Source organism: Mustela nigripes, chromosome 12, assembly GCF_022355385.1.
Source record: "Mustela nigripes isolate SB6536 chromosome 12, MUSNIG.SB6536, whole genome shotgun sequence".
NCBI classification, from domain to species: domain Eukaryota; kingdom Metazoa; phylum Chordata; class Mammalia; order Carnivora; family Mustelidae; genus Mustela; species Mustela nigripes.
The window spans coordinates 716661-728330 of NC_081568.1; the positions used below are offsets into that span (position 1 = coordinate 716661).

Genomic DNA, 11670 nt, shown 5'->3' on the forward strand with positions numbered 1-11670 from the left:
CCCCCCGCCGTGCACGCCTTGCCGTCGCGCACGCCCTGCCGGCTGGCAGCACCGTTGTGGAAACAACGGGCGGGAAACGGTGCAGGCACCCGCGGCTAGTCCTACCCCTGGAACACAAGTGCCAGGTGGCGGCCGGAGACCCGCACTGGCCTGCCTGGCCTGGCTTCCCCTTGTCCAGACGCATCCACCCTTGTCCCAGACACCAGGGCCATGGACACCCGGGGCCCTGCACGACGGCCTCGGCGCCCTCACTGCAGACTAAGGTCCCCTGGGCGAGGCCCTGCCCACACGGCAGGGGGCACAGGGCACAGAGGTGACCGGGTTGGGCCAGAGGCCAAGGGGTGTCCCAGGCAGATGTGCAGCAGCGGGGGCTGGGCAGTGTCCTACCTCTTGTACTTGACGTTGAGCAGGGAGTAGGCGGCGCCCCCAATGCACAGAGGGTAGAGCAGGTAAGACAAGTACTTCATGGCCTGCCGGGAACAGGCTACCTCGTGAACTTCCCCCGTGTGCCAGGGAAAGACAAGCATGAAGAGCGAGCGCCCCCGGCTTCAGGCGGCGAGCCCGCACGGTGCTGGGACGGCGGGTGCCGGGAACACACCACCAGGAGTGAGGCCGGACGGGACTCGGGCGATAGGCAGCCCACCAGCCCCCGGAGGCCAACGGAACAGCTGCCGGAGACGGAGACGAAGACGCAGCCCCCCCCCCCCCCGCGAGCTGTGTAGGTGCACCCTGGGGCGCCTCCCGGGGTGTGTCTGGAGCTACACTGGGATCCCAGCAGAGCCCGAGGGCAAACACACACCAAGGAAGCAGAGCGGGCCATGGTCCCCAAGCAGGAAGCATGTCCACAGCAATGCGGGGGCCACCGGCCTCAGGACAGGGGCCCCCATGTGCAGGGCTCACCAGCGTCTTGGCGACACAACGTGGGATCACGGCCCCCACACGAACCACTGGGGACACCTCAGCACAGGTTCCCTACCAGACCCGGGACGCGGAGAAGCCCCAAGCCTCCCTCCCCAAGTCAGAAAGCCTAAGCCGCAGGTGTGTCCCCCTCGGGCTCCAGAGTGCCCCAGCCCCACCCTCGCTGCCTACCTGAGTGTCATACTCCTCCGTCTTCCTCTCCGACTCACTGTAAGTGCCAAACTGTCAGAAAATCCAACACGGTCCCGTCAGTCACCTGACTCCAGGCAAGTGCGAGCCGCATGGGGATGGCCACAGACAGATGGGCAGGTACGCCCGGACGGCGACCCCCAGCGACGGCGACCCCAGCCGGATGTCTCTAGGCTCCAGTCACATCGCCCATGCCCCAGAGCCACCCAGGACCCAAAGAGGTCCCCAAGGGCCATAGCGAGTGCTATGTGTGGCAGGGGCACGCCCACTAGCACGTCCCCTCACCGAGGGAACAGGACGGACCTCGTTCTCCTGCCCGGTTCCCTGTCCTTGATGGTTCACGCCTCAGAACTGGGGAGCTGTGAACCCCGAGTTCTCCTGAACGGGTCCATCATGGCAGCAAAAGCAGAGTGTGTTGAAAGACCCTCAGACCAACCCCAACCCCCAGCCCCCATCAGGCCCATCAGGCTGTCAGCGCTGTCGCGCTCCGTCCCCAACAGGGACGTCCACATGGGTCCAGCCCCGCCCAGGGATCCGCACGCTGCGGCCACTCTGGCCTCCACCAGCTGCTCCATGTACTCATCTGCTGGGGGCTACCTGGAGCCACGCGCCCATAGGATCCCCAGCCCGAGGGGGGCATCTAACCGGAGCGCCGCCGGGAGACGCGGGGGAGGCGCTCTAGGCCAGGCGAGCGGCTGACTGGTGTGTGGCGGGAGGGGGCGGCCGAGGGGGAGCGGCGCGGTCCCAAAGGCAGAAGCCCCCACCTGGAGTCTGGGTATCAGGCCTCTCCAGAGCACGGTCATCTTCAAGGCTTTCTTCACCTTCCACAGCTGACGGCGGAGAGGAGCAGACATTCAGCCTCTGGGACGAAGGAGTCCCCAGAACGCACTGCGGGAAGCTGAGGGCCCACGGTGACTGCCTGCTTGGCCCCTCCAGCCCAGCCCGACGGAACTCCCGGCCCGCACGCCCAACCATCAGTCCGTCTGCCCACGCGGACACCCCCACTTCCTCTCTGCACCCAGGGAAGCGGCCCTCTGCGCGGCCGAGCCCCGTCCCTGCCCACCTGCCTGCCCCCTGCTTCCCCGGCACCTTTCTCCTGGTTCGCCCTGGGAGGCCCCGAGCCTCTGCCCCAAGTCCTGCCGTTTCCGGTCTCCGGGGGACCCAACCCTTCTCACCACCTCACCGAGGGGCAACCAGCGCAGCACAGCGGCTCCTGAGCTGGGCTCCACACGGTGACAGGTGGCCACGGGAGGGTCCCCACCCTCGCTCCCTGATGGGCAGACCAAGTGCCGTCTCTGACCTGACCAGCACGTGGGCCAGCGCCCGCGGGCAGGGGCACGGGAGCACGGCCGGGACAGGGCGGTAACCGGAGGCCAGAGGAGGACGTCCTGGCCTGTAACCGTCCCTCAGGACCACACCCTGCTTACAACACAGGCCACGAAAAACCACACCAGCCGGCAAGCAAGTTTCTGTAGAGCCTTAAGAAAAACGTGCACTGGCAACAGGCCTCTGGGGGAGGGGACGACGCGTCCTCGAAGCCGCCCGCGGCACTGCTCCGCCGCCTCCCCTTCCCGCCAGAGCCCCGCAGGAAGGCGCGCAGCCCCGTTCGGGCTCACTATGGGCCGCGCACTGCGGCACGCGCTGCTCTTTCCTCCCAGGCGCCCACAAGACGCGTGCTCAGCGCGTAACCTACTCCGGCTGCTCTGCTGGCGCTCCCCTACTTCCGCCAGACACGAGACTGAGGAGCTGGCAGGGCGCTGGTCTGCTCTCCTGCCACCCCCGCTCTCCTGCGGCGGCCGAGTCCGTGCCTCGTTCTTCTCCCGTGCGCCATCGGGAAGCGGCATGGGCCTACCACCCCCTCTGCTGACGCCATGTCCCAGCCCCATCACCGTCCTCACGGCCTGGCCCCAAGGCGCCCACCCCACAGGACCCCTCTCCTGAGCCCCACACCTCTGGGCTGCCACAGGGCGCTGTGCTCCTAGATGCCTCGTCCCACACTTGGCTTCTCCTCAAGCCAGCACAGTGCAAGCTGGTGGCTCTGCACCCAATGGGTCAAACACGCCCGGCAGACGGCTGTGATGGGCAGGTGCTTATTGGGGCCCACAGCGGCTGCTCTGCCCTGCCCCGCCCGTGGAGGGCACCCCCTCCCGACCCCTGGGTATCAGACTCAGTGCGGAGCCGAGAGCAGGGCCAAGCACTGCCGCACAACTCACCTCGATGGCAGCGCCGATGCCCGCGGGGACCAGCACCAGCAGGCTCGTCTGCTCGTCCAGCAGGAACAGGAAGATGACCACCGTGCTGAAGCAGCGCCAGAGCACTGGGGACGGGGGGCAGGCCATGCTGAGGGGCTGTCTCTGCCCCATTCACACCGCGCCTCCCGGGTTCCCGCAGTCCCCACGTCAGCCCCACACACCCCTGACCCACACCCAACCCTGCCTACCAGCCCCCCGTGCCCTTCCCCTGCCCGAACCCAGCCCCACACCTCAAATCCCCCCCTCATGGGTACGACCCCCACAAGCACACAGCTGAGGCCTCACGGGACACCTCCTTCCCTCCGCTAAGCCGCAGTGGGGCGCGAGGCCGTGCAAACGTCCTGCACGTGGAACACCAGGTCCCCACAGATACAGGAGTGCACGCAGGGCCCTCGTAGACACCCCGAGGCACAGAGAGCACGCAGGCAGGCCGGCTCTGGGCATGGACCAGGACTCGCTTCCTGGTGCTCTCAGGCCACCCTGCCCCACCTCTCCGCTGACCACGCGATAAACCCCTCTCTCTCGAGAACCCCGCCTTCTCCTTTTAAGGCCCTGCTTTGTGCCCCACGGTGCTCACGGACAACACTCTGCGGCTTCCTCTGCTCTGCCCACCGAAGCAGCAGAGCCACGCCCGCTGGGGTGCCACCAGAGGGACGCAGGCATGACCTGGGGACCTGGGGCCCCACAGCACCTGCTGTCTGCCCCCCGCTCCCCAGGAAGGGCCAGAGGGGCAGGAGGACTCAGTGGGGACCCCCGTCCACTCTGAGGACACCAGAGAACAGAACAATCTGAGACATGGACGACACGGGGTCCCCCAGCGGCCGAGCCCAGCCCTAGGCATGCTGTCGCCGCCGGAGAAATGAGCTGTCTCCTGTTTGAGGCCCATGCCCCACGGCCACACAACAGCACACTCTGAGACCCAGCGTGTATCACAGCCGAGGCGGGCCCCGGCGTGCAGCCTCCATCGCCCAAGGTCACAGGCCTACCAGATGCGCTGTGTGATCCCGACACGTCCCTCCCCCAGCACCGCTAGCGCGTAGGGGCCCCAGCTGGCGCTGTCAGAGACAACCCCACACCTCATGTTCCCAGACGAGCCTTCAACGCCCATCTTTACCAACCGCAGGACGGGCCCCGGCAGCGGCCAGAAGCCCAAGAGCACCCACCTGCTTTGGTGGACATTCCTATCATGCTCTTCTTTTTCTTCCAGAAGCTGATGTCGTTTTTAAATGCCAGGAAATCAAACAGAAGCTGCAAAGAAAGGAGCACGGCAGTGCACACCTCACCCCGCTCCCAGGCCGCCCTCCACCCAGGGACTGCGGGTACGAGCCAACCCGGGTCCCAAGGACACAGCTAGACGCATGCCAGGCACCACAGAAGCCCGGGGCCTCGTGTCCTGTCCAGCCCGCCAGAACTGCGGGCGTATGACCGCAACTGTGAGCCGCATGCCCGCGGGGATGTCTCCCTACTGCCCTCGCCGGGTCCCGTGGCTCTGGCCTGGAGCACAGGGGTGGGCAGTGCCCACCTCGGAAGCACACGCGCGCTCACAGACCCTGACCAGCCCAGCCGTTGGGACTGGCTGCGGTAGGGCTCCCATGCCGGCCGGCTCCGGCCTCGCCCACCCTGGCCCTGCCTGCTCTCCAGTCCAGCACTGCCGGCACGTGGGGGTCAGCTCCCTCCGTGAAAAGGGATTCTGTGCAAGGATTAGTGCTCGGACGTTAAAATCACGGCGCCAGAGCGACGTAACAGAGCACTCGTATCGTAGAGTCCTCCGCGAGCCTCAGATTTTGGGTTCCCTTCTGCCCAAAATGGCTTCAAGACCCGCAGACAAAACCCCAGTCCTTCCGGGGGTCAGGGACCCGGGTCCAGACACCCGCCCCCTGGCCCCAGGCAGGGCGACCTCCAACTCTCAGGCCCACAGAGCCTGGCCGGAGGCCGACGGCACCTGCAAAGCCAGCAGCCCCGTGACCGCTCACGTGAAATGCCGCGACAAAGAAGGTCAGCGCTAGGAAGTACAAGTTGGTGTCGACGAAAATGCCTTTGACTTCATCCGCGTCTTTCTCCGAAAACCCTGAGAGGAAAGAGGGAACGCGCTGTAGGCTGAGCAAGTTGGCGCGTGAGGTCGGGGACACCCCAGCCACAGGGACACGCCCCGAGCTTGAATGCCGCAGGCAAGGCCAGTGCTCTGCCCCAGGGCCAAGTGCACGGCGGGACGCGCCAGTGCTCTCCAAGCAGAGGGCCGCGTCGCGGGCCGGACAGAAGGGCGCCCCCCGCCCCGGGCGGCGCTCACCGAACTGCTGCAGGGAGTACACGGCGTCCTGCATGTGGATCCAGAAGCGCAGCCGCCCCAGCGAGATCTTGTCGTAGGCCACGGTGAGCGGCAGCTCCGTGCTGGAGCGGTTGATGACCTGCAGGAGCGCGGCCGTGAGTGCGTGTCCCTCCGGCTGCCGGAGCCCGCCCACCGCCGCGCATCCGTCCCATGCGGCGGAAGCCCCCGCTTCGCGCCCGGCCCCAAGCAGCAACGGTCTGCTCTCTGAGGCGGTGGCTCCCACCTTGTCCTCACTAAGCGGAGCTTCTCTGAGTGACAAGTCCTCGTCCTCTGAGCTACGCAAACCCCACGTGTGCCTCGGAACCCAGGCCTGCTCATCCCTCCGCCCCGCCACCTCGACGCGAGGGGGCATCAAGATGCACCAGGAACGCGCTCTTGCCGATGAGCCGGGCGCGGGCTGGCAGGGTCCCCACGCCTCCCCACAGAGACTGGGGTGCGGGCTGCACGGCCGGGCAGGCCTGCCGATCCAGGGGACAACAGAGCCTCAGAACGCGGCGCCCCAAGCCCGCAGCGTGCAGGTGTGACGAGCTGCCGGGGGTGGGTGGGGCCGCCCCGCCCGGGGGAGGAGAGCGCGCTCTGTCTGGAGGCCTGTGGGCTGCTCTACTGCCCTGGGGCAGGGAGGCGCCCCAGCACAGGGGGCACTGACCCCCACTCCTCTGGGGCTCTGGCGAGTATGTGAGCACCACGAACCACAACATCACGTGAACGCGATCCTTGCTCACTGAGTAAAGCCCTGGCGGTGAGCGCGAGGTCAGTAGCCCGGGAACCAGGTGCCGGCCCACCCCACCCCGAGACAGCGCCCCACGTGAAGGCAGGTGGGTGCAGGCCAGGGCCAAACCCTGGGGGGCCACTGCCCAAGCCCCGGTGGGCTGGCTGCTCCGCAAAGATGGTGTTCTCTCCGGCGGGCAGCTGCGTGAGACGAAGCACTAACGCCGCAGGACGGCGAAGCGAGAAGCACTGGCGGCCCGCGTACATGTTTTCGACTCCGAGGGGCAGCTCTGCATCCCATGAGGCCACTAAGGCCCCAGGACGACGGGGATAGCGCAGATGCCCGCGAATGCTGCTGCACAGCACCCCCCCCCCCGCTGCCCTCCCACCTGTCGGAATAGCACCTGGGCCTGGGCCAGCCCGGAGCACTGCAGCCCCGGAGCCAGGGAGCACCAACTGCGCGCTCCCGTGGGGCCGGCGCCGCCCAGGTTTGCACAGAGTGCACAGCACACTCTGGGAGGCAGCAGCGGGCGGGCGGGGGGTGGGCAATGACTGCCCGCTCTGGCCCACGGGCCCCGAAGATGCGGTCGGCCACCAGAGGGAAGTGCGGGCCCCAAGGGTCAGGGTTAACAGTGCAGAGCGAAGGCCACGTCTAAGCTCTTTGGCCAGCAAGTGGAGGTAGAGCTGGGGCAGGGGGCCAGAGAGGGGGAGCCCCAGGTCAGGTGCCTCTTTTCCTGCTCCCTGCCGTGCACCCCCGAGCACCTGAGCTCTCCACGCCCCAGTCTCATCTGCTAGCAAGGAGCACGGACTCCAGCGGGGCCACGCACACAGCCCCTGCTGTTGCACGTCCACAAGTAATGCTGATGTGTCCACGAGCCACAGGACAGGGCGGCCAGTCCAGCTGTACCCAGTGAGACTGGAGAGGCCACCTGTGACCTCAATAACCCCGAAGACACAGACAACAGACACACCTCCACAGGCCTGGGAGAAAGCGTCAGACCGTCTGGGCAGCGGTCCGCACCGAGCCTGGTGCAGTGATCTTCCACGATACCCGTCACGCGGTCACTATTGCTCCCAGTTCAGCTCTGTTTCACGGAACCCCTGATCTGCCCCGGCCGACAGAGTGTGAGTTCCCTTCTGCCTGCGAGCTCAGCCCTGCCCAGAGCTGTCCTGGGGGCCAGGGGCAGACCAAAGGCTCCATGGTGGACGGTGACAACACCTGAAGGGAGCAGCTGGCTCAGGACCCACCCTAAGCCACTCTGCACCTGCGAGCTGAATAGAACCGCCACACAGAACCTTCCCAGTTCTTTTCAACTGAAGGAGGGCACGGGGACCCCAGAGCAGCCCCCGCCAAGTCAGGGACCCGCGGGTGAGTTCTGGCAGGGCCGGTGGGGGGGTAAGTGCTTACCATGAGGTCCTTCACCCGGTTGCTAAGCTGGTCGATGAACAGGATGGGCAGGTAGTGCACCGTCTTCCCCAGCTGGATCCTGGGGGAGCAGTTTCCAGAGTCACCGTCAGAGGAACGAGAGATAGCGCAGATGCTGGATGTACCCCAGAGAAACCCCGCCACGGCTCCATGGGCCTCTGGTCACACGACCCCCAGACACACCTTCCCCATGGAAGCAGGGGGGGGTCTAACCAGACCTCTAACCAGAGGGAAACTCCAGGGGCCACGGAGAGCGACAAGCCCATGTATGCCCGGACTGGGAGGGCCCAGGGACGCAGTGGGAAAATGGAAATAAAATCCAGCTGCTGTCTGCACCTGGTGGGGGAGGCAGGAGGCTTTTCATGACCCTTTTATACCTTCTACGTGTCTAATAACGCAACTGTTTTGTACATTCAATAATAAAATTTAATTTTTAAAAAACAGAAAAGTCCTGTGACAACACCACAGTTACTCCTGACACGTGAATCAGGAAAACCAGTCTGGCCACAGCTGTTCCTCGGAGCCGCATGGCCATCGGTATCAGATCTTAGTTAACATGCAAGACAGTCTAAGTTGGTCAAGTGATTTCAACACTCGTGCTCACCTCGTGATGGCTCCAGGACGACCTAAAGACCGATTCTCAGTTCACATAAACGAGTCCGGTCAAAGCGACAAACAGTACTAACGAGGGGTACCAAGGCCGCAGACAAAAGTCTCCAGGGGCTGTGGCGTGACACAGCCTCATGCTCTGGTGGCCGTCTCGATCAGCAAGACTCCAAAGTGGGGGGACAGGGCCTGGGGCGCTCCAGGCAGCACTGTAGACCCCTGTGGGCTCTTATCGCGGGGTGGCTCAGGGAGGCTGGTGTGGTCCATCTGTTTCTGGGGTCTGCGGGGCCACACTCCACAGGCGTCCCCCACCCTCCACCCCAGCCCCCAGAGAGCTGCTCCCCCTCCCCGACGGGACCAGCGGCACTTACATCTTCATGTACCGATGCACATCAGCAGGCAAGGAGGCACCGTCGAAGACGAAGTCCTCCACCATCACATTCAGGGTCAGTCTCGGTCGCCAGTGAGAAACAGGCTCGTCCAGGGCACTCGGTGGCTTCTTCTCAGCTTCCAGCTGCTGCTACACGAAAAGAATGACTCAGCAGGAAAAGCCCAGTGCTGGGGGGGTGGGGAGGGGCCATCCCTGGGCCCGGTCTGGGGACCCAGGACCACATCCTGACACAGCACAAGCAGGGAGCAGTGCCTGGCAGAGTGTGGGGGCCCCACAGCCGCCAGCTCCGCCACAGTGACAGCCTCTCTCCCATCTCCCGACACAAGCCAAAGGGGCCCTACTGTGCACCACCGACCCCTGCGTCAAGCCTTCAGCCTGGCCCGCTCCCCGGGGGTTCTGAGAAGGGTGAGTCCCAGGCCAGCTGCAGGAGGCGTGGGCGCTCGGAACTCGCAGCCCTGCTGCTGGCACCGAGACTCTGCTCCCTGACCACGTTTGTCAAGTCGTCTGGAGGACAGATGTTGGGACTGGGCGGCAGTCCTAGACAGAGCTATATTCAGCGCAGTGGCTAGGACTGCCAGGAAAATCTTCCAGATCTAACTGACACATTCTGTGTTCCAGGATCATCTCGTGAACCTCCCACCTAAACAGAGTGGTTCAGCTACAGTAACTTCTTTTATAAACCATTTTCAAGTAACACAGCAAATGCTTATTTAGCTCTTGTACACCCCACAGACTCCTTCACACCCCTAAGATCCACCAACTCACTGATGCCCCAGGAAAGCCCTGAGAAGCCGGGCCAAACTGTCCCCCCGAGAAAGGACCTGAAGGGGTCTTTCCAAGGGGACCCCACACGGGGCGGGCTCACAGATGCTTCCTGGAAAGCTATGTGTCCGTGTACAAATGATCCCATGTTCTGTTCCAAACACACTCAAATACCAACATGCCTCTGCTTTACCCACAGCTTCGTAAGTCACCTAAGAGAATTCCAGTTTCCTCGTATGCAAACTTCTACAAAAACGAATCCCACACGAGGTCCCATTTCCCGACTGTGAACAAAGTAAAGACTGAAGAGCCGTCCTGCCCGACAGCGGGTGGGGAGCCTCCCAGCTGCCAGGGAAGCCTGTGGGTGAGCTTCACAGAAGACACGCCCCCACACCCGGCTGGGGAGCACAGACGCTCCCCAGAGCTTGAGAGGGTCTACGGCCTGAGAAGGAACCTATCCCTCGATCACCTGAACCACATGCAACCAACTCGGGATGAAAACCATCTGCAAACCCACGTCACGCCCGTTACATCAGTCTGCTTCACTTTCCAGGGGTCGGGGCAGCTCCGGATAGAAGCCACACAGGTAGCAACACATGAACGTGTGTTCCCAGGGAACAGCACAGGCTTCGGCAGGCCAGTGACGTCACGCACTCACCTGGGCAGCAGATTCCCCGGTGAGCAGATGGACCTCTTCCGGTTTGGGGACCATGTAGGTAGTCAGAGGGCTCACCAGGTGCACCTGCTTCCCGTCATGCCACGGCAGGACGCCGGCGTGGTGCAGGAATATGTAGGCGTACAGAGTCCCGTTGTTCCTCGTCTTCTTTGGTACAGAGACGTTCACTGTCCTAAACCAAAAGAGAAGAGTCTTCCAATGGTGTCCACGTTCGCTTACCCACATACACACACCGGACAGGCTACCGCAAGTGTCCTCACAAGTTCTGCCGCTTCGAACTAACTTCAGCTCAGAGGCGCTGGAAGGAAACCCACCTGCCGGCTTACTGAAACCCCAAGTGCCGGCCTTCCCAGGCCGGTCCCTCCAGACGCCTGCGGCCGGCAACGCTGGACGCACCTGCCGTTCCTGCCTCCGTCTCCTGGCGCTCAGAGAAGGTAGTTCCTGGCCTTGGTCACGCCGAGGGCGGCCAGGCAAGCTGAGGCCGACCCCAGGCTCATCGCTTCCCCCGCCCCTTGCACGGCCTCCCAGGGCTCTTGCCCGGGCGGGCTGACCCGAGGACTGTCCCTCCAGCGCGTCCCAGGGCCCCGCTGCCCTGTGTGACGGCCCCGGGCACCTCCGAAGAAGGAAACGGACTCCTGACCAGCAGCTGCTTTCCTAATTACAGCTGCCCGCATCCTCACCGGAGCTGCGGGGCCACGCGCTTCCTGACGCCGCGGAGGCCTGTGCACGTCCACGTCAGCTCCGCCTGGATGTTCCGCGAAGCCGTCTTCCCCGCACCGGGACCCCGCAGCTGCGAAGGCACGCGCTGCCTCCGCTCGCCCCGCCGGACCCCCCAGAAGCCCCCGCTCCGGAGCCACGGCGGGCTGAGGCGCAAGAGGCGCCCTCGGGCCGGCCGCGGCGCACCCGGGGCGCGGCCAACACCCGCCCGCGCGGCGCCCCCTCGGCCCGCGTCCCGCCCGCAACGGCCGTCGCGCCGCCCGCGCCCACCTCTCGAACTTGGAGTCCACGTCGAAGTCCTCCACGTTGAGGACCAGGTCCACGTTGTTCTCGGCCCCGAGGCTGGACCGGGTGGCGGTGTAGACGCTGAGCTGCGGGCACACGCGGGCCGTCGGGCGGCGGAGCCCCGGGGGGCAGCACGCGCCCAGCCGCGACCCCGGGGACGCCCCGCCGCCCCCGCGAGCAGCCCCCCCCCCCCGGGCCTCCGCCCGCGGCCCGGCGGCTCCGGCGGGAAGGGCCGCGCCCGCGGGGCCGCGCTCACCTGCAGCTTCGGCCGCCGCGCCAGGTAGGGCCGGATGCAGCCGCCGCCGCCGGCGCACGGCCGCGTGTGCACGATGCCGTACAGCACCCAGCAGGTGTGCGCCACGTACGCCGCGAACACGCCCACCACCAGCCCGGTGAAGGAGCCGCGGCCGCGCC

At 65.4% G+C, this 11670-nt stretch overlaps 1 protein-coding gene across 1 annotated transcript in view; it reads right to left on the reverse strand.

The window, feature by feature from the left end:
• Window positions 1-11668, reverse strand: part of CLPTM1L (CLPTM1 like) — a gene marked incomplete at its 5' end in the record, with an annotated part of 14240 nt that extends 2572 nt beyond the window's left edge. The window contains 12 exons of the mRNA XM_059416767.1: window positions 388-470; window positions 1090-1140; window positions 1872-1937; window positions 3321-3424; window positions 4523-4607; window positions 5333-5427; window positions 5647-5764; window positions 7802-7880; window positions 8797-8945; window positions 10237-10426; window positions 11242-11342; window positions 11513-11668. Coding sequence (XP_059272750.1) covers window positions 388-470; window positions 1090-1140; window positions 1872-1937; window positions 3321-3424; window positions 4523-4607; window positions 5333-5427; window positions 5647-5764; window positions 7802-7880; window positions 8797-8945; window positions 10237-10426; window positions 11242-11342; window positions 11513-11668 — 1277 coding nt within the window. The remainder of the gene's footprint in view (window positions 1-387; window positions 471-1089; window positions 1141-1871; window positions 1938-3320; window positions 3425-4522; window positions 4608-5332; window positions 5428-5646; window positions 5765-7801; window positions 7881-8796; window positions 8946-10236; window positions 10427-11241; window positions 11343-11512) is intronic.
• Window positions 11669-11670: the final 2 nt, after the last annotated feature.